The sequence below is a fragment of the Leuciscus leuciscus genome (genome assembly GCF_965113295.1).
Source record: "Leuciscus leuciscus genome assembly, chromosome: 20".
Classification (NCBI taxonomy): Eukaryota; Metazoa; Chordata; class Actinopteri; order Cypriniformes; family Leuciscidae; genus Leuciscus; species Leuciscus leuciscus.
The window spans coordinates 19,703,356-19,729,200 of NC_138744.1; the positions used below are offsets into that span (position 1 = coordinate 19,703,356).

Below are 25,845 nucleotides of genomic sequence, written 5' to 3' on the forward strand. Positions count from 1 at the left end.
AGCGTCAGTCAGCTTAGTTTTTTCGGTGTGTTCCGCACCGTTGGCTCTAGTCGGACGCAGTCAAGGTTTGTTTGGGCCGATTCAGCATGTTGAATCGGCGCCGGGTCGTTGGTGAGAGAGAGCACTCTGATTGTCTGTTCAGCTTAGAATGAGTCAGTGCACGAGAATAAAAGCAAAAGCGTTATAATTTTACATCATTTTACCTGAGCATTCGAATGCACAAATATTTTCTTAATAACATGAGCCGACTGGAACGAAGCAAGTGATACGCGTGATTGCTATTCACAACAGTAAGCAAGTGTTGGTTTGTTTATGGTTTGTATATCTGCAGTCTTAGTTTCGGATTCCATTTTTGAATAAAGAAAATAGACTACTGATACCTGCTGTTTCCTTGCACACAGGTGCAGAACACATGTGCAAGGTGACATTCGCCTTTAGGTCTTTTGGTGTGTTCAAGCGCGCTTTTTGGCCGAGACGCAGCCGACGAGAGGCAACAACACAGTCGGCTTGGTGTGTCCCGGGCTTAAGAGTCTTCTTTCAAAAACATTACCAAAAAATCTGTAATTGTGCAGAAATCTGTTGAACCTGGACAATAAAAGTTCAAGAAAAGAGTACACTGGGAAACTCGTCTTAAAAAATGTCTAAAACATAGCTAAGGATTGCTAAGGTAAACATTATCAATACAGGATGGCAGTACAAGATATTTGAATGTACAATATAGGCCTACTTGCACTGTGAATTCTAGTTAGTGCATAGCCTTGGCTAATCACATTTCTTCCTGTTCATCTAACCTATGTGTCCTGTGGATGCACAGCTGTGCCAACTTTAAGGTCATCCATCTCCTCCCTTCCACCCTTCCTGCATGGCTTTCCTCAGAATCTAGATGGCACAAGCATCACACCCTGTTTTATGAAAAGACATCTTGTCCTGTCTTTTTCCATATTTTTTTGTGATGTCCATGTCACCTATTAGGCCTACATTACATTTTTTGGTAAAATATCTCGCAACATATTCATTCATATAATACAGGGTTCATAGGCACTTTATGTCTAAATGAGTGACAAAAAAATTGGACCATGGTAAATATCAGTTCTGCTATCAGATGTTATACAATAGCCCCAAAAGTATTTGGGGACTTAGGACACACATAAAATGTATGAATTAAATAAATGCTGCTTGTGTACTTGCATACATTGTCAAGTGTGGTAAACGTGTCTAAATATGTTGAAAAAACAGCATCAACATCCTTCACCAACAAAAGGAAATCTGATATTTCTGTTCTTTTTAGGTCAAAGAACCACTGTTGCTCTTCAAGGGAAGTACTAGTAAGGTTAGATCTGGCTCAACTTTACCAGCTCACAGGGTGCGTAGAAGCAGACAATATACATGTACAAAGGGGAATCCAGCAACACTCGTGGTAAGGGGAAGTTTAATAGTTTTAAAAAAAACAACAACGCATTTCAGCTTAAGATTCTTCCTCAGGGTATAGAACAGACACAATACATGAACATTTTAGGAAAACATTTCCATATTAAGTAACTCATACAAAGAAAATTAACAAAAGCTGACAAGCTCCACTCAAGATGTCACACTGATTGATTAAATCTGTTGAGTTCATTAACTGATTGGGTGATTGTTTCATTTCATAATTAACATTTTTAACCAATCAGTGTGAAGTCTTGAGTGGAGCTTGTGAGTAACTTAATATGGAGATGTTTTCCTAAAATGTTCATGTATTTTGTCTGTTGTATACCCTAAGGAAGGCTCTTAAGCCGAAACACGTTGGTATTAGAAACTATTAAAATTCACCTTACCACGAGTGTTGCTTTTCAAGGGAAGGAAGAGCCTTTTTTCTCTCTGGCCATTGAGAATGAATGTTCTTACCCTCTAGACTAAAAATGCGATCTCCCAATGCATCTACAATGTCATTTAGTGCAGCTTCATCCGTCACATTGAAGAAGTATTTCTCATCTGGGTCACTGGCAATGTACTTAATCTCATTGATAAAGGTCTCTGGATCCTGCTGTCTGCGGATGTAGTGACCTAATACCTGTGGAAGAGAGAGAGTCACTCGTTTATTGAAAATTAATCAAACATGTTGATTCCTCAGAGTCATGTTTGAGACAAGTCACATAGTAGAGGGAGAGGAATAACAACAGAGATTTTCTCATCGGTAGAGCCAACACCTCCTCCACACCATTGGGGCGAAAGCAGATGATCTGATAGATCAATTAATGAAGGGATACAGGACTCAGAGGAAACTCATCCTAGAAACAAAACACCTACGCAGAGGAAACAGAGAGAATATCACTCACACCCACTGGCAGCACACCACTATGACAAGCCTTGAAAACCATTGGTGCCAGATCATGAGTTCACTCTCCATTGACTTATGTACTTATATCTTTCCCAACAAGACCATTGGTTGGATATGCTGACTTGATAAACTCCAACTAATCAATATGAGACATCAGATTTTTTTTTGTCCAGTCATGTATTGGTCATCATCTTTAAAATGTATGACCAAGGTCTGGAACTATTGGGATACTGAAGGATAATAATCTCACAATATGACTTTTTCTCACAGTGTGACTTTATATCTCAGAATGTGATTTTATACCTCACAATTAGTGTGACTTTATATCTCACAGTGTGATTTTATTTCTGAGTGTGAGTTTATATCTCACAATTGTGACTATATCTCTCAGTGTGACTTTATATCTCACAAAGTTGACTATATCTCACAATTTTAACTTTATATATCGCAAAATGACTTTATTTATCTTATATCAATGTGACTTTATCTCTAGTAGTTTACAGTTTGCAAAGTTTTAAGAGCCCTCACAATAATCCACCAAATTTACTGTATTATTGGTTGGTGCCGACAGCCTCATGTAAAGCGCTATAACATGTAGCTCAGTTGCTATTCAGCCGACCTGAGTTGTGGTCCTTTCCTGATCCTGTCCCCTTCTCATTCCCTCTTTGCTTCCTGTCAATTCTCTATACTGACCCATCCCAATAAAGGCAAAAAGGTTAAAAAAATTATCGTAGGATTCTTTTTGCCCACAAATTGGTGCAGTTACAGCATCTACCAGCAAGGGCGAATTGGTCCATGCTACCCAGCCAAACCTTGACCCCTTGGAAGTGAGGAGTGTTCCTGCTATCAAGAGATGATGGCTCAGCACCCTGGACAGAGATCTGAGGATTTCTTATTTGGGTCTCATCTGAGGCTGGGGTGCATTCCTGCTCTCAAAAACAATCAGACAGCAATTGGTGGAAACTTTCCAAGCATGTTCCCAGTCCCAACTAGTACTTGGTTTACAGTATTTGAGTTAATAAGCAATCATTCAGCAATCAAACCTATAATATTTAATGCATTTTAGTACTAATCTGCTTTATTTTGCCGTGGTAATTGTTGCACATTCCTAGTATCTTGTTCTGAACTTCCACCCACTTCCCCACCCACCATACTCACATTCCCAGCATCTCTATCCTGTAATGTCTAAAACATATCCTGGCTGAGCCACACGACCAATACAGTGAGGTTGTTTCTCTACTCTCCCGCGAGTGCTTTACTTTTCCATCCGTTCCCTAGTTCTAAAGGGGAAAGGGAGAACATAAAACACATCAAAACATGAAAGCTATGCATTGGCTGGCGGAGCATCAAAACCAGCTGTCATAATTTTATTCCACAGTTCCCCTGAGGAGATGCAAAAAGACATATTACCCAGATGACTCCGCAAATCCAGACACCATTCTGGCACTGTTTGTGTAAGAGAGGAAAACATGGGCTCATTCAGGAGCAGGTTTACATGCTCTCCTCCGTTCCAATGAGCAAGAGTACAGTAGAAATGTTGAATTGTTCAGGGGTATTTAAAATTGAAAACTTTGAGACAGTCTGACATTTTTTATGGTTTTTAATTATTTGGACTCTTTCAAGTGGTTTTGCTGCACTGTATATCCAATGGGTTTATATTAAATTTTGTACTGGAGAACGATCCAAATTGCACCATTCTTTTTTGATTATCTACTGTCAATGACTGTGGCTTATGGGTAAAACAATAAGCAAAACAGCACTAGTCAACTACCAGCACTGCCAAATGGACAATGTTAGAAGGCTTACTAAATATATTTAATATGATTGTTTTTTTATTTTTATCATTTAATATGGAAATGAGGGAATATGAGAGAATAGGAATTCATTATATGAATAACAGAATCAGTGTTGTTACTGTAACTAAAACTATTAAGAATTTGTTTCCGTTAATTGAAATAAAGTAGAAATAAAATAAATGAAATAGAAATGAAAGTTGGCAACTAACTGAAATAAAATTATTTAGCTAAATAGAAATAAAAAAACCTAATAAAAATGACAAAAGCACATACAATTACTCAAATTTAAACTAAAATGAGAATGAAATAAAAGCTAATTACAAATATTGATAGATATGCCTATTATGATATACAGTAAATAATACTAAAATAACACCGAACAACATTTATTGGTACTTGTATTAATACATTCTGAATGTCTAAACTACTCTTTTTTTTTTAATAACAAATGTGATTGTTTTTTATTTTAGAAACTTTAGCCACATCTATTCATGGTAATGATGAGCAATGGATGGTTTTACATGTGGTTACCATGGTCTTATTACAAATACCACAATTAAAATATGCAAGAGCTCTCCATGAATCCTCCATGAGTTAAACAAAACTATCAGCTTTCCTCCTGTGAAAAATAGGTTCTGTTGGACTGATCTCTGATTGTAGAAAAAAAAAAAAAAAAGAAAACTTGTTTGCCTGCAGACATTACAAGATATGACTGCAATTATGAACAGCCTGATGAAAGGAAACCAATATCTGTTAAACATAAGTTCCACTGTCAGACTATTTTAAAGTGTCTAATTTCTGAACCACTAGTGACACCAAACAGAAATGCTAAAATAAAGACTGCTTTCAAGTTTGTGAGTTTAAAATAACCCGTCCTCAGTTGGTTAGACAGTCGGTTAACTCTACACCAAATGACTGAGTCAATGTGAATATGTACTATATAAAAATAGGTGTTGTAGATGTTATTAGTGGTGCTTGCGAAATGAAGCATCACTACTACTATCTCATTTGCTTATTATTATTTTTTCCGTAAAAACTTTGGCACGTAACTTGTCCCGCACTGCTTGTCGTAGACCAATGAACAAGGTGTCAAATCATGTGGCTTATTGAGAAGTGCGCTATGACGTTTATAAGCGATCGGGCGTATGATGTGCGCACAGCAGGCGAAGAATCGGGCGAAAAATCTGTTAGACTAAACATTGGACAGATTTTTGTGACATCATGGATGTTGCAGCGTCTTGATGGTGGGCTCAATACACTCGGTTTAGCAAGCAGCCAATAAATAGTGACATTTTAACTTCATAGCCACGCCTTAGCAACCACTTATAGCACCAGATTATCATTAAGACAAGAGATTGGCTCCTTTGATTCAGGCTGACATCCAGTCTATTAGTCTCACCCTGGTAACAGTCTATCCACACCCTAGCAACCATTTACAGCACCTTAGCAACTGTACGGCAGCATAAATAAGCATTTCACAACAGCAGTACCACATCATCATAGAGACACAGTGGTTGGGTTTTTGTTTTGGTTGGAAACTAATCTGTATCACTATGGTAAGTCTGTAGCCACACCCTAACAACCATTTAAAGCACCCTAGCAACCGTATAGCAACATGAACACGCCATATCTCAACACCAGAACCAGTGGCGGACGCAGACAGTAGATGATGGATGGACCTCTCAAAGTGTGAGTGGGCAGGAATAATTCAATTGGCTTAATTTACGAGAAAAAAATTTTCGGACCGCTCCCTGCGAGGCACTATAAACTCCTATGACTTCAGCACTGTCAGGTTCAGCAACAGAGAGCAAGGAATTCAAATCAACAGTGCTTTATTAATCAACTCAAACATTTGGGCCGCAGAGTCCTGAGTCAGATCCACAAACAGCCCTGAGTCTAAAGGGTGTCCGGGTGTCGAGACAAAATTGATTTTCACACTTAGTGGGTTATCTTGATTCACGTTTCACATTGCTCATAATTTAACTGCATGTGGAAAAATGAAAACAAAAACAAACCAGGAGAGGATCGAGATCAAACCCGAGTGCCGACAACCGCTATATTACTAAGCGAAATCACAATGTCCGAGTCCTGTGTCGACAACCTACCATTGCGAATACAGTACATTTACTGTATGTGACCTATGTACAGTCCCTATGCACACGTTATGCAAATATTGCATAACCATGCCACGGCTTGCCAGACTAAAAACGTACCCATGTTTCACTTTGTTATTGTAATTTGTAATTGATTTCTCACAATTCCATATCCTCTTTAAAACGACACTTCAACTTTGCTATCTGCCTGAATATGTATAATGTAGCATCTGACATATAGTTTACAAGCTGTTTTATTGACTTCTTCCCGCAGTGGATTGGGCGATTACATGATACATTTCAGTAAGTTGTACTGTATCTTTCAAAATACCTTCTGATGTTCATTCATGTTTATTTGGTCTTGTAACAAGTAGTAAAAGAGGACAAGATGATCTGTTCACATGCCACTTGAACTGAGACGCTACAGCGATCTGTCACAACACATTAAAACATAGCGCAAAAACCACCTTCTTTATTTGTATTTCATAATAAAATTGACATAATTTGAAAGCTGAGAGTTTGTTTCATTTCAAAAGTGGCCTGCTCTGTCTTTTTTGTCGGTGTGCTGTCAGTGTTTTCTATGCTCTGCAATGTATTTTTTTCCACTGCGTGAGAAAATATACGTTTGGCTTGAGAAAATGAGTCACGCTGAATGTGTGGGAATTGCCAGCCCTATGTAATATTAGGATAGAGTGCTAAATAATGCATGACAAAATAAATCACATTTAAAATAATGTTAATCGTTAAGAAAATTGTATTATTAAAAAATGATGTATTTCCATGGATCTGACAGGGTAGGCAAGCTGTCAATCTGTCATAGCGCCGCCCCTGATCAGAATATTGCACATACTTGAGAGCTAGCTTTCTAGCAATAACGTAAAAGACCCTAGTAACTGCCTAGTGCCGAGTTTTGCCACGGCAAGCACCACTCACATTTTCTTCAGAAAATGTACATTTTAAATGTCCCCTAAGACCCTCTAAGAAGTCAGATACTATATTGTTTATGTAATAAATTCGAAACTAATGCAAAATAGACCCCACTGTCCATAATTAACAGTTCATGATTGTGAGCTCATGAATATAGGCAGAAAATTGTGAGAACAAACACGCCCTTTTTGTTTGCTAGTATGTATTTGTGTTCTTTAAGATATAGATAAATAGATTACTAAAGGGGAGAAAGCCATGGCTACACTGACACCCCAGGCTCTGGTGGAGGCAGCTTCGCTCTGTCTTTTTCTTGTGCTATTGTGGTTTAGGGTGGCAGTAAAGGGGCGCAGTCTGCCTACTGACCAGCGCAGAGGGGCAGGGTGTCAGTGTGGAGAGGTTTTAGGGTGTGGTTCATTCCTCTGATGGTAAGGAACCCCGTTTAAGTCTATTTCTGAGCAGAAATAACGTGGTTATGATTGTTTAAAGAATGCGGGAAGACAGCTTTATCATTCAAGCACAGACAGAGAGTGAGAGAACCGGGTGGAGCTGAGCAGAGACACTGAAAATAGAGCAGTGCCAATTATGGTCAGTTTAAGTGGAGATCTGATATTCAGGCATAGACTGATGCTCGCTGTTTTTTTTGGGAGGGGTTGTAGGTTTTTCCAGCCTACATCAGGGGTCAGGTTTAATTATGGTATGAATGTGTATTTGTACTCACAGCGATGGCATATCTGGTGATGTTACGTTTCTCACATTCAGACAGAGCCTCAGGAAGGTCTTCCCCGTCATGGGACTCTCCATCTGTCACGACTATCATCACTTTAGTGGCCCCTTCCCTTGCTCCTCTGTCTGGACTGAAGGCCTCCGTGCTAGACGTGAGTGAGAAAGAGATAGGACAGTTAAACACAAGCATTTGGGGCAGTAATATGTTTTTAAAGAAATTTCAGCAATGATCAAAACAGTAAACATAACATTTAAGAAACGTTAAACAAAATTCAATTATTTCAAATAAATGCTGCTTTCTTTAAAGGGCACCTATTATGACTCTTTTCACAAGATGTAAAATAAGTCTCTGATGTCCCCAGAGTGTGTATGTTAAGTTTTAGCTCAAAATACCCAACAGATCATTTTTTACAGCATGTTTAAAGCTACACTGTGTGATTTTTTTAGTTGATTCTTAGCAAAAAACACTTAGTTCTTTAAAAAATATATGTGCTCATTAATGTATATTTACTTCTTTCAAGTAATAAAGTATTCTCGTAAGTTTATAATCTGCCATTGAAAGTACATCCGGGTGAGGGGTTCGAATGCCGGTCACCATGTAGCCAAAGAGGGACATACCTGTAAATTCAAGCTTCGCCTTTCGCGCTTTACACTCAGTGACACAGAGACGAATGCGAGGGGGAGATTACTCGCGACTGCCGGCAGATTTGAAAGATTGCTGATGGAGGATCACGCCTATGTAGCAGAGTCGCCAAGGAAGCGAAAGAAAGAATTAAAACGTCAACGCGACAGGCAAATCAGCAAGACCAAAGTCAATACTGGAGTAACTTTTCCCAGATGGAAAGAGCTCATGAGGAGCAAAGATTTTAAAACGGACGCCGAAGTTGCCTGCTTTCTTCTCGACAGGTAATTCAGCCTATTTGTGTAAATTCGAAGTTTTATAGTTGCTTGTCTAACCATAGCATGGTTGTGCATAACGCCAGAACGACCTCTAGTATAACTTGTGTTACTTTTCCTCCCGTCAATGGTGAAAAAGTATTGTTTACCTTGTAACATAAATCTGTGCTGCGACGGATAACAGGTGATAGTTTTAAAGGCGCAATTGGACGAAGTCGAACTGGAAGCCATGTTAATCTTGGAATAATACGGCCACCGTAGGAGTTAAAACGCCCTTGGAATTTGAAAGGAACAGAAACTAATATTCACTGGGTAGTCATATACAATTTCACCGCTAGATGGGGGAAAATATCACACAGTGTAGCTTTAAATTGTCGTTTTTTGGGGCTCAGAAAAATTCGCTGTTTTAGTGTGTATCCCTTTAAATGCAAATTATCTGCTGCTGCCGGCCCAGGGGGCGGAGCGTCACGAGCTCGCGCTCAGAGCCAGGACAATCTCTGATGATATCAGAACAGAAACTCTCAGTTACGGTGTTCATTTCGACTCGGAGTCGGACAATAATGCCCACAGCGCCACAGAATATATATTGTATGGAGATAGAACAGGTATAGTTTAGTTTAATTATGGTTATAATTTACTTGTCATCTGCTTTTATCCACTATTAATACAAGCCTGCTGTAGCAGACCCTGTCCGAATGATGACCAAAATATACTGATGAGTTCAGTGAAGTTTATTGTACATGACACAAAAGATGAAGCGTTAGTTTTACTCCAGAGAACCACAGTAAGAGCTGAATAAACACAGTATAAGAAGTGAGCATTAAAGTCTTATCCATAAACTCTCTCTCTCTCCCTCACATTATCAACAACACACACAGCGAAGTACACAAAAGACTCGTTACAACTAACAGTAAACAAATATAAACACACCTTTTCAGTGGGTGCTAAATAAACGGGTAAACCTTATATCCGTAAAATGACTCGATGAGCTGTCATAAAGAGCGCGCTCTCACTTTCATTTCTGCCGTGATCAGTAATGTTAGGACTGTCGCTCTGAAGACCGTAAGCTGGATCACAAACAGTACAGATCCATCCTCGAGTAACAACGAGAGTAAATGAAGACTGCTATGTTCATTCTTACATCCAACAACAACACTCCTCAGTCGCTTAGGAGACATTCTTGTCTACAGCTGCTCAAGCGTCGAAACAATGGCGGACTGTGTCCCACTCCCTCAGGGCGGGTCTATGCTCAAACTGCAGTGTCAATCAACAGTCGTGGGAGGGGCCTGTGCAATTCTACATCACATTGCATAGAATCTTAGAACAGCTCATTCTGAGACAATGCTTATGATTTATTGAGATTGTAAAAAAAACACTGGGTGGATTTTTATCATTCTAGGGTGGTTTTGCTCACACACTGCCAACACACATTTATGTTCAATTTTGCATAATAGGTGCCCTTTAACTTTCTATTTATCAAAGAATTCTGAAAATAATAATAATAATAATAATAATAATAATTAAGCAGCACAACTTTTTACCACCAATAATAAAATCAGAAAATCAGCATATTAGAATGATTTCTGAAGGATCACGTGACCAGAGCCGATCCGCCCTATACGCACACTACGCAAGCTGCGTAGGGCCCCGCAAATTACTCAAGGCCCCGCCTCCCCCTCGTGTCAAAGCGCGTCAATCAAAGATTACAACATCGTTGAGACGTGAGAAAATGAAGCGGAACTATCCTTCTGGTCACGAAGAAAGAGGAAAAAACACTATGCGAGTGAATTGTGGGAACAGCAATCAGGTAGACTGAGTTTGCTTGTTTATAAACTGCAGCTGGGAAAAGATAACCGCGTCGCACGTTAACATATGCGTTCATATGCGCGTGCACGAAATGAAACGCGCACTTTCCAAAATAAACTACAATAGCGGGATGACAATCCTCATTGTAGGCGTAGGCACACATACTTTTAAAACAAGACAATGATCATCTACTCTCCAAGTCAAGGTTAAGTTACAACTCTGCCATGCCAGATGGAAAACAATGTATTGGCTTTATAGTCTATATTGCAATTAAGATGCTGATTGACTGGACATACTGGTCAATATGGATGCACATCCCTCAGTAAATAATAACCTTCAAGTATTAAGTATTGCTGTTATCATTTAAAACACAGTGACATGCTGTGGCAATTTTAGCTACTTTTATTCATTCACAGCACAGGATGCATTTGTGATTTCAAGAATTCAATTTGTTCTATTTGAAGTGTGAATACTTAATATTTTACTAGTAACACTGTCTATTTCTGATATCAGGAATTACCTTTATTATATTACCTTTATAATATTATTACTCAGCAAGTAAACAAAAGCGTAAATATCTACGTAATAAAATACAAATTCTGATATTGGGGTTCCAATCATGCACTGAACCTTGATTAATTAACAAGGTTAATTCTTCACTGTTTTCCAGCTGTATTTACAGTTTTATCTTTGCTTTTGTTGTCAGGATTAGTAACTTGCCATTTTGTGACATTTGGAGTTCATTTTCTATCAAATGTTATTGGCATTGTGTATTGTCTACAAGTATTGAGGTCTCTGCATTCACATTATGCTTAACATCTGACATGTAGATATGGTGCCTCGCAAAAATATCTGTAGTATAAAGTACATGGATTTCCCAAGTAAAGCACATACCATAAATGTGTGGTATAATTTAATATTATATTGTTTGAGTGAAATGTAATGCAAAGGAAATTTCAACTAAATTGATACTACCCAACCTTTTACTAGCCAAGTTAAAATACTTTCACCTAACTTAGTTAAGTAACGTATACTTAATTCCATATGTGAAATTAACTTAAAAAATATGCGTGTGAAATAAAAAAAAAGAAGTAAATTTTACTTATTGTTTATTTAGTGTGAGTCAGGTAGGAGGGCCCCTTAATTTTTTTTTGCTTAGGGCCCCAGGGAGGTCAGGATCGGCTCTGCACGTGACACTAAAGACTGGAGTAATCATACTGAAAATTCAGCTTTGCCAATACAGGAATAAATAACTATTTAGCTAGAGTTAAGTATAGTGGCCCCAAAAGTGTTGCTTGAATAGTTTGTTTGTTCTATATTTAAGTAAAATAAATGTAGTATGGTTTAATATTTTGTTATAGAGTATAACAAAATATACATTTTAAGTGCAGCTTAAGTTTCCAAATACTTTTTAGGGGCCCCTGTATAATTCCTTCAATTTGAAGATGTATATCGATCTGAAAACTGTCCATATTTCTTATTAAAATTCACACAAACACAAACTAACATGCAGCATATATAACATGCAGGTTTCTGTGCTGCTTGTGTGAGGGTGACCAGCATTTTTCAAGATGTAAGTTTCGTGGCACAGCCAGCGTTAGTCAACTTAGTGATTTTCAGGCGGTCGTCCAGACTCTAGCTAAATATAACTATGTGGCTACCCGCAAGAGTGCAGAGTTTAAAAACAACCAGCAGCCTTCCGCCTAATTACATCCAGTGGAGGAGGAGAGGAGAGGAGAGTAATGGTAATGGTAATGGTATGTAATAAAGAAGGAAACAAAAGTGAAAACAAATATTTTTGAAAATATCATCTGTGAATGACATGGTATCAAAATCATGCGAAAAATGGTTCTCTGATTTTCCACACAAAGAGACAAAAGGAGATCTGACAAAAGAGCAAGGGACTGTTTTGATGTGGTATGTGAAAAATAGAGAGCAGGTTTTAATGGTGGAGAAAAATGTTTGTTTCATGCCGATATTTATACACAAGTTGTTGTGAGGGTCAGACATCTTGAAACAAGTCTCGATTATTAGAAAAATTTGTTACACAGATGTTTCAGACTGGGTCTTTCAGTTATGAATGCAGATTTAGAAAGGGATTTAGAAAGGGATTTAGAAAGAAAGCAAGCAAGAAAATGTGCGCTCAATTGTATTGAATGTGCACTCAATCATTGAAATTAAATGAAAGTATTGTGTTATTGTAGTGTGTTATTCAATATAACATTTAAAGTTCTTTTGTTTTAAATGTACTAAATTGCAACTTCATTATTACAAAAATATTTAAATACATGACGTACGAACAGGTTTCAATAGAAATGACATTAAAGTAGATTTTAGCTTACCATAAATGCTTGTCAGTAACATTCAATAGTCAGTACACTTTAACAATATTTCAAAGACAATAATTATGAATTGAAATATAATATGTACTTAAATCCTGCTTAAGTAGGTTAAAAACTGTTAAACTAATTGCATTTAATGCAAATTTAAACTCATACATTTTCATTTTCAAAGCAAAAAAGGAAGCAAGAAAGAAAGAAAGCAAGAAAGCAAGAAAGAAAGCAAGAAAGAAAGAAAGCAAGAAAGCAAGAAAGAAAGAAAGTTAGTTGCAGGGAAAGTGATTTGAGCAAATAAGTCTGTTAATTGCCGAGGCTGGTGTTATTTAAAGGCTGCTGTGCTTTTATTGAGTGCTACATCTGGACTTATGTGGTTTTTAACTCACACTCTCTTTCATTTTACTGTGTGTTTGAATTAATTACTATATTTGAATTCTCTCACGTTCATGTGTGTGTGTGTGTGTGTGTGTGTGTGAGAATGTCTGAACATGGTCATGTGTGTTTGAACAGCTGCACGGGCGAAGGCAAAGTCTACTGGATGGTGACCACACCTGCGGCTCTGCTGAGCCAGCTCTCTCCTCTCTCTGCATCAGCAAACCTGAATGTTATCACAACCTTCCTCACCTCACCCAACTACTGCTATCACTTCAACTACCCTTCCCTTGTGTCCCTTCTAGAGAATGGAAAGTCTTAAATGAGTATTTAATTGTGTAGAAACAAAGACACACACCACAAACACATAAACAATCCCTCACACAGTAAAAGAGCTGAAGGACCTGCTAAAAATAAAAAATAAAAGGTCTATGAAACCCTTCAACTTCTGTGGAGAATACAAAATGAAGGATTGTGTTCAGCACTGACAGAGATGTTTGACTAGAATATTTCCTGAACATTTTTTTATTCAGTTTCATTGCTAACCACACACTGTAAGCCATTTAAACTGAGTGTTTGATTTACTAAAAAGAAACGGCTCACAAAAGTAAAATGCTTCAGAAATAAAATAGATAAAATGTTGTTTTATTGTTTTAAATATAATTGCTTATTGTTGTTATTATTATTATTGTTATTATTATCGCTGTTGCTGTAGTAGTCGTGTACTGTAAACCCCGAAGTTTTGCTTGAATAGTGTTTTTGTCCTATATTACTGTAAAATATGGTTTAATTCATACATTTTAAGACATTCATACATTTTAACGGCAGCTTAAGTATACATATACACTGTAAAAAATTATTATGACATGTTTTTACATTGCTTTAACTCATCAAAATAGGTTAAGCAATTTTTAACTTTTTTAAAATAAATTATACAAGATTTATCTCTAATGTAATTTAAGTTGAAATTACTAAAACATCCAAGTTGATTATACTTAAAATTTTAAGGCAGAAACTTTTTTTTACAGTGTTCTATTTGGGACAACTTTATAAGAGCCATTCGTTTCGGAAATCAGAATATACTGTTCAAACTGTGTTTTTGATTCATTACATTTACATTTATGCATTTGGTAGACGCTTTTATCCAAAGCGACTTACATTGCATTTCAAGGTACACATTTACATTCTTATCAGTGGTCATGCTTTTTATTTTCGATTCACTAAAAAGAACCATCTAATAAGAGTGATTCATTCAGGAATCAGACTACACTCGTCGCACTGTTCATTTTTGATTCACTAAAAAGAACAGTATCAAAACAGAGATTCTTTCAGGAATCAGACCACACTGGTCACGCTGTTTGTTTTCAATTCACTAAAAAGAACAAACTCATAAGAGTGGTTTGTTCCCGTTACCGTATCAGACTACAAACTACAGGTGGTGCAGTTTGTTTCGCGTTGTAGATTTAGAAGTGGTGTTGCATTTGGTTCCTCTAATTATTTTCTCTTTTCGAAAAAGCAAGTTATATTATGTTTTCAATTAAATGGTCCTAAATGCATAGCTTGACTTTAATTAGAATAGATTTTTCAAATCTCATTTTCAGATAGTAGTGTTTCTCTCCAGCAGTCACTGAAAAATTTGAGAAGAGTTTCATTTTGTGAGCTTTTGCTTTTGTGGTCAACAAGTGCCAGCTATGGTTAGTGTCATGCATGTGTGCTGGAGGGATTCGCCATTGGGATGCCAATAAAGAAGAATGACAGAAGCAGAAATGACAGGAATGGAAGGAGTGTGAATGGGACACAGAGAATGAATATGAGCCTCTTTAAACAAATCTTTGCTCATGCATGCAAGTCTCTGGGGAAAGAATGGAATTACAGTTTTGAGGAGGCACCTTCAAAAGCATCAACATAAAAACAAAGGCACTATTGACCAGACAGACTCAACTATGCTACACCCGTTACATTATCTCTAGATGTGGTGGGGATCAGGGAAAGGGCAGAATGTACATAAAGCGAAACCTTTCAAAAAGGAGTGAGAGAGAGGGAGGGCTGTGCTACATTTGTTTTGAATGAGCAGTGGGTCGCCATACCAGGCCATTTGAATGGCGTACGCAGTGCGGGTCTCCCGTCCCTCCTGGCGACTGATGTTCTTGGCGGCTTCAACCACATCCGGTGTTGTCTGATAGTCCCTGAGAGACCACTCATGTACTGAGATCTCCCCGTACTGCAGGACACCAACCTACACACCATAGTCACAAACAGTGAAGTTAAAGTTGATAAGTGTCACTTCTGATGTTAACATTTTTCCCCATCTCAGTTAATATGCTTAAACATGGACTGTTTCTGTGTTTGTTTGAATATCCTGACCAGCTTGACACAGTAACATTGTTTCAATCAATAGTGGGACTCTGTGGGCAGGGCTATCTATTTGTCTGATCAGGGAAACGCCTGGAAAATGCTTGGTACTGTAGACTTATATAGCTGTAAATCTGCTTCGAAATACTCAGAAAAAAGGTACCCTTTTAAAATGTACACCTTTGTACCTAAAGCATGCATATTAGTATCTCTAATGTACATTTTAGAAACTTTTTAAAGGGTACTGTTCCAGTGACAGCTTTTGTAAAAAAAAAAAACCTGCTGAGTGAAATGACTAGTCTTAAATGACTTTGGTTATATTCTAAACTGTTTCTATTTTAATATTTTAAATGTAATTTATTGCTGTGATGGTAAAGTTGAATTTGAGTCTTCAGTGTCACATGATCCTTCAGAAATCATTCTAATATGCTGATTTGCTGCTCAATAAATATTCCTTATTATTATCAATATTGAAAACAGTTGTGTAATATTTTTTCAGGTTTCTCTGATGAATAAAATCTTCAAAAGAACAGCATTTATTTGAAATAGAAACCTTTTGTAACGTTATAAATGTCTTTACTGTCATACTGTCATTTACTGAATAAAAAAAATGTAAAAATCTTATTGACCCCAAACATTCGAACAGTAGTGTATTTATCTGCCTTTATATTTTAGGAAGATCATCAATATGGGCTCCCTGCTATTAAAAAGTACAAATAAAATAATAATAATAATTTTTTAAAAAGACTAGCAGATGTTTGAGGTAATTTGCTGTAAGTAACACAGCAGCAGTAATTTGTGCAGAGTGGATAACTCTAGAATGAGATGTAGATGAACATCTCCACTATGCGCTCCGCCCCACCAACATGAAGGCCCAAATCTGCCGGAGCAAGATATGTGCCACAAACCAGAGGAATTTCCTTTTACCTCGTGTTGCCCCCATCCTGCCTACCGCCTTAAATATCTCACATAAAAAAAATATACAAGCTAGGAACATAGATACACACATTTATCTATCCGTCTCTCTCTCAATCCATCCAACTACAGTATTCGTGCATCCATCAGTCCATCTTCTCTTTATTACTTTCTGGTTTCACACACTGCCACAAGTACACATTCATACATTTCTAATTTTGTCCCTTCGGTCTTTCTCCTCTAGAAACCACAACTTCTGTCTATTCACATTAACATTGTCATCTATTTTCCCCTTTTTCTGTTTGGGATCAGTTCTCTATGCAGACTGGCTTGTGGTTCTGTTACTCACAGTCGCTCATATCCCGGATAAATGCATCAAAGCTAGATCTGTGTTAGAGCTGCCGTTGACAGGATTTAAGGTTAAAAGTCAGTTCTACACATCTGTCAAAACCTCAGCCAGGTCTCTGTTACCTAAAAGCACATCGTTTAAAAGTAGAGGTTTTGTTAACTCTCTTTGCTCTATGCTTTTGCATATCATGTTCTGACCAATGAATTTCAATGATTTTTCCAGTCATTTGTAAAGACTGTGAAATTAAGGTTTTTAATTACAGATTTTTTTTTTTTTTAAGTTAAAAACTGTCAAATATTTTCTAGGCCTGGAAAATATGCATTTAAAATTCCATGCTATTTACATAGGAGCCTTTCTTTTGGCTATATATTCTTGAAATTATAAAATAAAAAATTTAAATGTATTGCAGAATGTGTCAAACTGTCACACTAAGATGAGTTACTCAATCAAAACTGATGTTTAACTCAAGCTCAGATCTTCTTCTGAACTTGATTAAATTAAAGGCCCTGTTTACACCTGGTATTAAGATGCGTTTTGGTCGATCGGATCACAAGTAGACAAGGGAGACACATTCCCGTTTACACCTGGTGTTTTAATTCGTCTCTTTTCAACCACTTCTGCCCTGATTTCTTCTAGGGGGAGGATCTATGGAGGGTAAATGTATTATTATTTTTTTTTTTTCAGATCTTTTAATCTAATGGACAAAATAAGCTTGCGCAATTTACATATGAACATTCGTTTCTGCTCTGACAGCCGCAAGACTACACCGAATGCCGTGAGTGAAATCAGAAATCAGGAATGATGAGAAAACATTGTGCTTGGTGTGTTTTTCGTCTTCAAACCAAACTTGGGTCTTCAGCCAAAAACGTTAAATCCCGTCTGGTTAGCGCTCTGCCCGTAATGTTTATGCTTTAGGTCAGTAGGTGGCCTTTTGCAGCTGTTCGAACACATTCGACCACATGAGCGTTTACACTACGAAAGCTATTCGGTCGAATGTGTTTTTCGACTACCTATGCAAGTGGTCAAAAGTGGCCAAGCTCAAAACGTTTTAGACCCCATTTACACCTGTATTTAGCGTCGTCCACTTGTGATACGATTGACTGAAACGCATATTAAACAGGGCCAAAAAGAGGAACCATTGTGCAAGTCAAATCTAGAAAAAACATATTTTAAGGCATTTTCATCACAAAAAAATCCCTAAAAACACACACGAAAATAGTAAATAAACAGGAACTCCATAATTTGAAAAAAAACATACCTGCATTTGCTCAGGGCTTATGTGGAATTTGCTGAGAATGTTGCTAAGGAAGTTCTGCACCTCAGACCAGGGATAGATACTATTAGAACCATCTAAAACAATCACTATGTCCATGTAAGTGGTGCATCCTGTTAAAAATACACACACAAAAAAAAGTTCAGTTAAATATGGTTGTTTCATTCAATCGAACAGGTCAGATGGACAGAGGATGTTTATCTCACTCTGGGCAGTGGGTGCAATGATGTCCTTGGGCTCCATGTCGTTGGTGACAGACGCACAGATTCCTGTGCTGAACAGAGATGTACCACATTCCTGGGACCACAGTGGAGCGCAGGCCTAAAAGAACACAGAAAAAAGTATCTTTAAACAAGTCATCCAACATTCTGTAGTACCACCTTTATACTAAATATTAAACACTCGTGGTACACTGTAGACTTATGCACAATAGCTCACAGAACATGTTGATATGTGCACATATAAGGGATTTTTTTAGTATTGCACATCAAATTCTCTGTGTTAAGTCTAAATGTCCTCTATTTAAATGGAGGGAAAAGCTGTGTGCTGGTCAGACCAATAAAATCTACTGAAGTGAAGTGAAGTGAACCAGAGGAAAGTAGGAGAGAAGCAAAGAAGAAAGGACAGCCTTGATGAGCATAAGATACTCTTCAAATCAATGAATCTTTTTCAAAATACTTTCACATATTATTATTATAATATAATATAGAGCTACAGTATAAAATGGATGTGGATTTCAGATCATTTGGAATCATTTGACGAAAAATATTTAAGTTCATATTCAAATTATTTAGATCGGACCAGAGTTCAGGTATTGTTGAGATCCCTTTTGAAACTTTGGTTCTTTATTTGAGTCTGAATTATTTGGTCTTCTCTGGAGAAACATCTAAAAAGCAGAAGACTTAAGCAACAGTCTGCATTTGCTCTTCAATTCATTTCACTGCTGCCTATGAGAATTTGTAAATGTTCTTCCCTTTGGGAAATAATCACTAAATTGGGTTAGACAGAGAGAAATAATGAGACTGAGAAGAGAGGGAACAATATGAACAGAGAATTGTTGATAAATGTCGGTTATTGTCATAAATGCTTTAACAGAGTTGGCGGCTGCTCCTGCAATGAAGCAATTTAAACGTACTTGGTGGGAATTGGGGGGAGAAGGGCAAAAAAAAAAAAAACACATAAAAATAGTACATCTTCAAAGCGTACCATTTATGTGCCTGAAAAACCATTGTGAGGATTGGTGAGGGAAAGAATGGAGAGAAAGAAAACATACCAAAAGTTGAAAGAGGGAGAATGAGAATAAAGAAAGACGTGTTTGGAAGAAGTGGTTAAGGGGGGGTAAAGGTTCTGCAATTCCCCACCCTGTTATTATGAAAGCCTGTAACAGAGGGATGGGAGGATGGAGAAAGGGAAAGGATAGAATGAGTGTGAGAGACAGAATTGAAGTGGCAATGAGGGTGAGAGGTGCTATGGCTTTTCCCCGGTCTGTCATTACAAAGGGCTTGAGTCACATTCTTATCCTGTTATAGCACTGACCAAAGGAACAAACACAGCCTCACAAATCCTCAATCAGGTACATTCAAATAGATGATTTGGTTAGTGATATTTGAATGTGCAATGTGAGGGCTCATTACATCCACACTGTGAGTGCTAGTTTTAGTTGGCATACACCATGGTGAACTATGTGTGACTCCATCCCAAAAGCTGTGCTCACTTGCTCTCCGTTTAACCCCTCTGTCACACAAACACACACACACACAAAAACATATTTTTGTTTTAACACACATACCCAGACTCTACCCGCCAAAACATTTGCTCGCTCTCATAAAAAGTCTGACTACTGGCGAAAGCCACCCAGCAATTCCACCAAAGCCACAGCGGAGCGGCTCCAGAACTGGACTGATCTGGTTCACTGCGTTCTGCCCCATACAAAAAGCTTTGTGTATGTGGAAGCGTGTGTGCGGGTAAAAGAATGTTAGAGGCTGAAACCATGAATATATTAAGAACTAGCTGTTCTGGTCGGATTTTAGGTCAGGTGAGGTTCTAGCTGGTTTTGTGTGTTTATCTATCTATCTATCTATCTATCTATCTATCTATCTATCTATCTATCTATCTATCTATCTATCTATCTATCTATCTATCTAATCCATTCATCCATCCACCCTATAGCTTTTAAATGAATAGTTCACTCAAAAATGAAACCATCATTCTACATTGTTCCAAACCTGTATGACTTTCTTTACTTTATATGCAAATCAGGACTTGGACCTTGGGACTTCCATAAGACTTGTCTACTATATTTCAAGATTTCTTGAGGTCATATGATAGCTTTATAAGAGAAAAATAAAATATTACATTGTTGTTCTTTGGAAGTCTTGACATCTGACTTCTCGTAAGCACACTGATGGGTTTGTGAATGAATCATTGCTGGATTTTTTTCAATGAAAGTGGTCTGAATGACACATTTACGAATTGATGTGATTCTCTTGTTCAACTCATTGAAACAATGATCCAACTGCAGTAGTTAAAGGGATAGTTCATCCAAAAATAAAAAAATCTGTGAGTGTCACGCACACTCATGTCATTCCAAACCTATATGTATTTCGTTCAACTTTGAAAAACATAAATGGAAATATATGTTATAAAACCTGAGACTTCTGTCCCTCCACTCAAAGTCCATTCAACAAAACTTTCATGTATCAAAAAGTACAGAAAGAAACATTGTAAAAGTAATCCATATGAATCAAGTGGTTTAATCAAATTGAATGTGTTCATCATATAAAGCACTAGTGTCTGCAGAAGACTTGGAATAAACTGCTCAATTCATATGGATTACTTGTACGATGTCTTATTTTGTACTTTTTGTTTCAGTTTTGGTTGCATGGACTTTCAAAGAATGGATGAAAAAAAAAATGAAATATCTTCATTTGTGTCTTCCGAAGATGAATGACATGAGGGTGAGTAAATTATGACAGAATTAAAAAAATGTGGGTGAACTATTCCTTTAATAAATAATGGAGGGGAAGATTATCAGTGAATATTGACATACATTGTTCTGTTTCTCACACAAACCTATCATATGGCTTCGGAAGACCTGGATTATAGCACACAAGTTGAATAGACATGCAATGGAACTGGGCAACTGAGTACATTTAGCTAAATCTCTAATTTTGCACACCAAGTCATATGGTTTGGAATGAAACAAGGGTTTGTAAATTATGAACGAATTTTCATTTTTCTGTGAATTGTCTCTTTAAGAACATCCATTTAGAGACAAAACTGACTCTATAATGTGTCATTTAAATAGTGGCCACTGTTTTGCAGGTGGTCACATGCACAAAGATGGTGGTCATAGCAGATGGTAGTGGCTGAATGAGACAGAGAAGGGGAATTTACAGAAGAACCACTCATTCTACACACCATACCACAAATATGTACACACTCATGCTCACTCACATATATATAAAAACATAATCATGTCTGAATAATCCAAAAATGGCTGTGATGTCAGTGCTCAAACATGAGATGTTTTTTAGACTTTAAATACCGTCTGAAGAGTTTCAAATATAATCTCACCAGGAAGCCATCTGAAGCAGCAGGGGTCAGCGTCATCCCCAAATGAGAGTTTTTAAGATTTCGAGACACGTTCTGAAATGCATTTTCACCTATATACAGAATAACACAAAAACATGTTGTAAACTAGTACTCCACGCACAACACTGCTATTGAAGTAAATTCTGATAGCCAAAGAGTTAATCCAATACCTAGGTTAACTTTTGAGCAATTGGAATTTATCTCATCTCCCACAATGCACTTGTAAATATCTCCCTTTCTGTTATTTTGTGGTCCGTCCCATGGAGCACCAACCAGAATTCTGTTCATAAAACAATGAGTCACTCAGAATACAATTACAAAATAACCTTTACCAAGGACACCTTCAAAGAGCAATGCAAAACATTATGCATTCATAAGCTTGTTATATTATAGGTCTTAATCGCCTGATAGCATCTTAATATAATGTTACTTTATTTATCATCAAGAACCTCTAAATGTGAGTTAAAAACTAAAAAGTACCAAAAAAGTACTCACGATTTCTCTCCATTGTCATCGTGCTGTAGCACAGAGAAGCCGAACAGAGCATCTTCAGGCCCACTGAAGATCCGTGGCCTCTTCACATCAATATTAAAACACTCACACAGCCCTAAAAGAGAGAGCGAGATTGAGTCTTACAAGTAGCATATAGTATTTTAGGCTATGTAGTAGTAAATATTATAGACATCTTCACTAAAAGATTATGCATTAGATAAATAGATGGACTACATAGAAATAAATACATGACAGAAAAGTCTAAGCATATACTTGTACTCAATCTTTTGATTGAGATATACTTAAAAGTTTAATGAAGCTAAGTATACTTGGCTTGTAGTTGTGTTTACTCTTTTGATTGAGTAGCCTATTCAATACTTTTTTTCACATACTGTCTTATAAACTTATATTATTTGAAAATATAGATTTATTAAAAAACAGATATGTTCCTAATTCTGAGTATCTAAATTTTTGTGCAGGCTAGTCAGGAGTGTAGGAATTTACATTTACATTTACATTTAGTCATTTAGCAGACGCTTTTGTCCAAAGCGACTTACAAATTGGATTTTAATTAAAGTACAAGTAAAGTACAAATTTACTTTAAATCCATTCTATTCTTTCTCTGCCATTGACGGAATTAACCGGCTAGCCATATTTTCACTGTTATACGGTAGGGGGTGCTATTACGCATATCCTGAAATAGTACAGATTCTATTGGAATATCTGGATCAAAACACAGATGAAGACGCAGAAACAAGTGATAGAAGATTGATTACGCAAATGTAAAATAATGCGATCGCCAAACATTAAACAGCATATAAGTTCAAAACTGCCTAACGTTGCCGAATGAAATGTCGACCCAGAAAGGGTTAATGACTGTAAAGATTTGGGGGTGTTGATGGACTCAATCTACTCCATCTGTGTTTTGATCATCATTATGAATCTGAGCCAGATGTAGTCTTTAACAAAAATATACGATTTTCTCCGTTTTTTGTTTAAAATGTTTTTTTTAATTTATTTTTTATTTTTTATGAAACTTACCCGCATTCAAGTGTTGAGAAAAAAGGATGCATTCAAGTATGAAAATGTATCCCTAAATAGGAACATAGTAGTACTTACAGTTACAGTAAAGTGCAAAAATAATATATAAATAATAAACTATAAGTATGATGTTATCTTCACTTAAAGAAAATTTACAAGTATACTTGCAGTATAAAACTACTAAATTAGTGCTGGTAATTTAATGAGAGTATACTTCAAAGTGTACTTTAAAAAACTAAAACATTTGACTAGTAAACTATCAGTAGTTCACTTGTAGAATAGTTGCAGTACAAACAGAAAACTATACCTAATAAAATGAACTTGAAGTATACTTATTTTTTGTAAGGGAACCATAGTTTCTACTAAAATGATGTAGTTATGTTGAAAATATTAGGGTTTAGACAGCTTTGTGAAGTTCTTCCACTTCGTTTCTTCAAATTTCTACACAAAAATTTTGAATTAATTCAAAAATGATCTATGCTGAGGCCAAAATGTAAAGCTACAGAGCCCAGGAAGTCACCTATGGGAGAAAAAAAAAAAATCTGTCCCCTCAGTTTATAAACCGTACTCACAAATTCTTAAACTGTTCCCTCGGTTTAACAAATCGTGCCCACAGATTAATAAACCGTACCCACGAGTTCCTAATCCGCGCTCTCAGATTTGTAAACCATGCCTTTAGTTTTGGCAATCTGTACCCACAAATTCATAAACCGTACCCATGCTTTCGCAATCCGTTCCCACGGGTTTGTAAACTGTACTCACGGATTTGTGGCCCGCCCTCATTTTAGAAGAAAAGCAAGCGGTACGTTGTTAACGAATCTTATTGTTTTATTGTGTATTAAGTGGAATACCCCACATTGTCTTAATTACGTCTGATGCTTAAATGCTTAAAGTGATTCTCAATTGTAGGGGGTATGGGGTGAGGCGAACCTACTGAGTGGGGGCCCCAGGCAAAATTAATCAATGAGGCCCTTTTTTAAATATAAATAAGTAATTATATATAAGTTTTATATATAATAATATAAGTTTTATATATAGGCCTAATATATTAATATATACAATATTTTTTGTTAATATATCTTCATTACATATAGATATAATTATACAAAATACAAAAAGTAGTAAAAACACATCTAACAGAGCATAAGTTGTTTATATTTTTACAACATTATGTGCTTATTTTTTTAATTTACAAAATGTCAATCTTCATCTTTATAACAGAAGATGCAATACAATACAACCATCTTCAAGATACCGTACAATCTTCACATGTACGAAGGATTGTCACCTTAAAAACAGTCCTTTGTGTGGTGGAACAAGCAATGCTATATATGGTTAGCATTTTAATTTAATCTTTATTTGATCATTTTATTAGTTCATTAATTATGTAAACTCAACTAATTTAATGTAAAGAGCTGGATACTAGTTAGGCTACTAAGTAAATAATGTCAACTAAATGTATTAATTAGAGTTGCCACAGACTAAAGATTTTTCTAGTCGACTACTAGTCATCCATTTAAGCAATTAGTCGACTAATCGCACGTTTATATTAATTTCTGCTTAAATACTGGGTGCATGGAGGAATATAGCCTATCCCGCGGTCAAGCGCATGCATAAATCTTGCCACAAAGCACTTACAAAACCAGCAATGCAAGTTTGAGTGGAAGGACCAGTCCTGCCAAGGAAGTATCCTTGACATTGAGAAACACCTACTAGCACGCATTTCAGACGTGAATCATGGCAGAGTCGACGAAGAAAGCGAATAAAGCGCGGTCGGAAGAGTGCAGAGACGGCTCTGCGTGAGTAGTATTTACAACAGTAACGTTAAATACATGTACTCCACAACGACTCTAGGGGGCGCTTTTTGAGAAAAACAGAAACTGCATAGTGTGCCTTTAAAAGTGGACATTTCAAGCTTCATATAGGTATTTTCTAATGTCTGTGAGGCTAGTATACGCTGTTTTTCAGTTCATTTATGAGACGCGCTCCAGTTCACGAAGACCATGAAAGCCCGCCCTGTTTTATTTTATTTTACAAAAGACATCGTTTTCTTTTTATTGTGAGTTTACACAAATAAAAGTAGTTGCGAATGATGTATTATTCTTTTCGGTATGACCAGAAATTATGGAGTATTTTAAGCTGTTGATAGGAAAATGCAAGTGATCTCGCTGGCGCCTCCATGTCATGCAGTAAGCGCACTCCACAATAATGGTGGAATATGTTGGAAAAGATGATTTAATATGAACGATGAGCGTCAAAATCTTGTGGTTATTAGTGATAATCCTAGCCCTTTATTATTATTGTCTAATATGTATTATGACTGACATTTGACGAAAAATTTCTTCCGTTTTTGTAAGTCGTTTTGGATGAAAGCGTCTTCTAAATATGTAGCCTAAATGCCTAAATCCTTTTTTAGAAAATTCAGGAAATTATCCATTTTGCAACACAATGCAATGCATCCCGCACCTAAACAGGTGCCCTGGTTGAATCAGGCACAGACTGGGGGAGGGACCACAAATCCGTGAGTACAGTTTACAAACCCGTGGGAACGGATTGCGACAG

The 25,845-nt window shown here is 36.9% G+C and overlaps 1 protein-coding gene across 1 annotated transcript in view; it reads right to left on the bottom strand.

The window, feature by feature from the left end:
* itga10 (integrin, alpha 10) overlaps nt 1-25,845 on the bottom strand; it is a 48,847-nt gene that overhangs the window by 15,436 nt on the left and 7,566 nt on the right. The window contains exons 3-10 of the mRNA XM_082149968.1: nt 22,246-22,357; nt 21,921-22,030; nt 21,733-21,821; nt 18,363-18,477; nt 18,142-18,269; nt 15,355-15,503; nt 7,852-8,002; nt 1,885-2,050 (exon numbers count right to left, since the gene is read on the bottom strand). Coding sequence (XP_082006094.1) covers nt 1,885-2,050; nt 7,852-8,002; nt 15,355-15,503; nt 18,142-18,269; nt 18,363-18,477; nt 21,733-21,821; nt 21,921-22,030; nt 22,246-22,357 — 1,020 coding nt within the window. The remainder of the gene's footprint in view (nt 1-1,884; nt 2,051-7,851; nt 8,003-15,354; nt 15,504-18,141; nt 18,270-18,362; nt 18,478-21,732; nt 21,822-21,920; nt 22,031-22,245; nt 22,358-25,845) is intronic.